The following is a 4011-nucleotide window of genomic DNA, read 5'->3' on the forward strand; positions in this document are numbered from 1 at the left end:
TGATAATTGTCTTTCTCCGCTTGACATATTTCACTTAGCATAATCCCCTCCCGTTCCATCCATGTCAATTTTAGAACATACATAGCAGAGTGTGGCATCTGTAAGATGATTTATGAAAGGAGAAGCTTCAGAGTACTCAGGACTGCCTTGCCCAGGGCCGCCAAGCCTCTCCCTAGCCACAGTGTCTGTGCGCTACATGGGGCAGGAGGGGCTCCTGCATGTGAGAAGCTGCACAATGTGAGAAGTGAATAATGCAGAAAGGTGGCACGAGCACATGACTACAGGAAGACCAAGCTTCTGTGCCCATCTGCTTACTTGGGAACTGCTTACTTCGAGAAGCAAATACACTACCAGGTTCCTCTTCCCTTTCCTCACACCCCCAACCCCTCCCGAGGCCAACACAGCTGAACACATGCTGTTGTTGAAGGGAATCTGTAAAGCTTTTGTGATTCTTGGTCATGTTCTCATGTTGTGTCATGAGAATGGAGAGCAGAGAGTACCATAGCATTTGTGGCTAAAAAACACCAACTTTAGATCATGAGTTTGAAACCAACTCCACCACCAAGTGCCTTAGAACCTTGAGGAGATCCCTCACTAGCCCGAGCCTTTGTCTTATCAGTGACATGAGAGTACTAGACCCCATTGCTGAGGTTCTCCAGAGGACTAGACGAAACTAATGCAAAACAGACTCCTGCCCCATGAACTGAGAGCAATGCCTGCACCATATTAGTTACAGCCGGGTCTCCTGGGGACGGGGCCAGGCCACCTTTCGACTTCTACCAGCAGAGTGGTGCAGAAAAGCTCCGGACCTAAAGTTTAGGAGACTAAAACTTCCTGAGCATCTCCTTCACCAGATATGAAATGAAGAAGGTGGATCAAATAATCATAAAATAAATGATCGTAAGATTCTAGTTTCCAAAATCCAGTTTTCTCTAATCCTGATCTTATGTTCTTCAAGGCGCTCAATAACGCAGCTTGATTGTAGTTTATTCTTTGCTCTCACATCCCTGACTTTGTGACTCAATGTTACCGCCGCAGTGTCTATGTTAATGAACCAGGAAAGGCATTTGTTTTAAACAAACTTCGGAGTAGAGAAGATCCTACCTGTATAGCAGAGCGCTCGCTTCCTTTTCGCGCAGGGCTCATCATTCCACTTGCCAGGGGCTGACACACTCTTGATGTAGATCTCCACACAGTCCTGGTTGTTTTTCTTGTTGTTGGGCTCATTGTCAGCCCAGTTCTCGGCCTCTTTGGTGAGAAGCTTTTTGGTTCCCACCCAGGTCCATTTATCATTGATCTTTCGGATCCCAATCCAGTAATAAGAGTTGTAGTAAGGTATGACATCATTGAGGTAAGCAATCTCTTTTTTATTCTGGATGGCCACTAAATCCGTGTAGTGCTTCTGGCAGAATATCCTGGAATAATTCCACGAATATGCTTTTATGCTGTAATTATAGGTCCATGCTGCCACTTCTTTCTGCTTTATTAATTCTGCGTAAAGGAGAGTAAATGCCAGGTTAGCATCCCTAACCAGAAGGCTTCTGTGAGTATAAATACACTTCTTTGTAGTCAGATGAGCTTCTGACTGGAAGACAAATACCTAAAACATGACTCTTTTATGTCTAATCTAGTTTAAAGGAAGAAGGGTAGTTTCCATCTTTCACCTAAAAATATATACGTGAAGTCAGAATAGGAAATCGTACTCTGAGGATCCTTAGTATTAGAGATTTGGAATCATAATGATAAGAGTTGGATCGTCTAATCTTTCATAAATGGAAGAGACGTATTACATAATTTGCCCAATTTAAATGACACATGAACTGTCTTGATGGCAGATGGGAATCTACAAGTTCTACCTCTTCACATGGAAAATAAGATGCTCTGTGATCTGGAGCCTACCTGCTGGCCCAGCCTCATCACCCACCATATTTACCTTCTTAGCAAAACAGACTCCCACTTCTGTGCCTTTGCAATGCTCTTCCTGCTCTTCTGGTTGCCCTCCCCACGTACGCCTTGTAAACTTTTCCTCCCTCTGCATTCCATGACTTGCCCAGGTAGGCTTGCCGCTCCTTCCTCCAGGCTCCCGCCGCACCTCATCTCTGCCTCCACCTCCTTTATCACTAGGTATTGGAATGTCTCTTTCTGTGACATGTCAAGATGCCAGATTGCGAATCCTGATAGTGGTCTGTTCTTTTTTCTCTGGGTCCTTCACACCAAGCTCAGAGCTTGACACTTAACAGGTGTTCAATAAATACTTGCTGAGTGAAACACAACATGTTTGTGGGGGGCAGGTTACAAATCAAATCTCCGGATCTGCAATCTTACGCTCATTCCACCTCTCTTGACTGTTTCGCTTTGATAAATTACGCTGTGTCCTCCATTTCCGCTCGCTTACATGTTAAAACAAGCCTTTTGAAGACATGTTTGTGGTATTAAATGAAATAAAGTACGTGCTCTTCAAAAGTGTCAGGGGCACTCTGATGGAAGATATTGTTTTTGTAGCCAGTGGGAACTCACCCGGGCCAGAAGAGGCCAGATCCCACGTGAAGAAGTGTACAATGCAAGCAATCAGACCTGGAAGTGGCTCTCTTTCCTGTTTATAGAGTCTTGCTCCTAGTCAACCCTGTCCTCGGCTGCCTGCCTGAGGGTCATTTATGTTTGTCTCTCCCTCACTGATACCTCTGCTGCATTGCTTCCCCCTAAAACTTTATTTTGGTGTCACCAGGGCTGCATTATTGACCTCCATGGAGTCTAGTTTTGCCTTAATCAGCCCCTTCCTCCATAATAAAATGTTCAAAACTATATTTTATAATTGCATCAGTATAATTGTATTGGTATAATTGCATTGGTATTGTATGCTAAGACATTTCTGTAGGTCCCTAACGGTACTGTGGGCCAATGCTTGCTGTGCCTAATGGATAATTGGTCCTGAAGATGTCCATTTCAGTTTGTCCAGACTCCTTCCAGCAACGTGATGGCGTCGGGTGCATTTTTTCCCCCAGGCATTTGGGCGGGGAGAATATTCCCATGCCTCATAACAACTGGCTACCATCCTTAACTTCTCCTACTTGGAGAAGGTCCCCTCATTACTCAGGCCCAGATGAAGGGTTAACATAAAATTTACCAAAGATCAGGGCACTGAAGCAAAGGAGTTGGGCAGTTCTGAAGATTACACTCTGAAATCTCCAGTTCCAGATGGTTTTTAGGCAGCTGGCCTGAAACAAGAAAAGAAGACTTCTTTTTAGCATTGATGTGAAATCAGCGGGGCCAAAGAAATTCTTGTTATAATCATTATATTGAGTTATAATCCTCCCTGTTTCCATCAGGCTGGAGGTTCAAGCCCTCTGCTTCCTTCTTGTTTCTCACTGCTCTGCTTCCGAGTCATACCCTGAACCAATGCCAAGGACAGAATTTGCGGCTTCTTCCATTTGACAAATACGTATCAAGTAACTACTCTGTGCAACTAATATTTTTTGTTTATGAAATATTTTGTAATATTCATGTAAGAAAAGTCATTATTATTATGCAATAATCTCCCTTTGAGAGCTAGTATGCCATACCCCAAAATACTAGAAGTTGCGTCCAAACTCCCTGACTGACCAATACTTTGATGCACGGGGCATCAGTGAATTGTCCTGTGCTATCCCATCTACTTTGTATTTTTGATCTATGTTTTGTCTTCTTGCTTGAAAATTTCAGCTATGTCCCCAGTACTATTCAATATTTAATATATATGCATACTACATATATATTTTAATATGTATAATAAACTTATTCCATTTGGATCAATAGCAAGTATTATTTCTAACAAGTTCCCTTCTGTTGGGATTTCATCAAATGTGTTAACATTTTAAAAATGTTTTTAGGCACATAAGTTCTGGGAATGCTCGTCTTATCCAATTCCCTCCTGTCGCACATGAAAGAACTGAAGGTTGGGGAGTCTAAAATCACATATGCTTTCACAAAATTCAATCTTTTTTTTAAAAAAAGATTTTATTTATTTATTTGACA

The 4011-nt window shown here is 42.6% G+C and overlaps 1 protein-coding gene across 1 annotated transcript; it reads right to left on the minus strand.

The window, feature by feature from the left end:
• Window positions 1-12: 12 nt before the first annotated feature.
• Window positions 13-3719, minus strand: LOC121101395 (P-selectin-like). Its single transcript, XM_040624835.1, has 2 exons — window positions 3125-3719; window positions 13-1491 (listed from the first exon to the last, which is right to left on the minus strand). The coding sequence occupies exons 1-2, from the start codon at window positions 3321-3323 to the stop codon at window positions 1073-1075; spliced, it is 618 nt and encodes a 205-aa protein (XP_040480769.1). The 5' UTR covers window positions 3324-3719; the 3' UTR covers window positions 13-1072.
• Between the last annotated feature and the right edge of the window lie 292 nt (window positions 3720-4011).

This window comes from Ursus maritimus, unplaced genomic scaffold (genome assembly GCF_017311325.1).
Source record: "Ursus maritimus isolate PB19 unplaced genomic scaffold, ASM1731132v1 scaffold_796, whole genome shotgun sequence".
Taxonomy (NCBI): domain Eukaryota; kingdom Metazoa; phylum Chordata; class Mammalia; order Carnivora; family Ursidae; genus Ursus; species Ursus maritimus.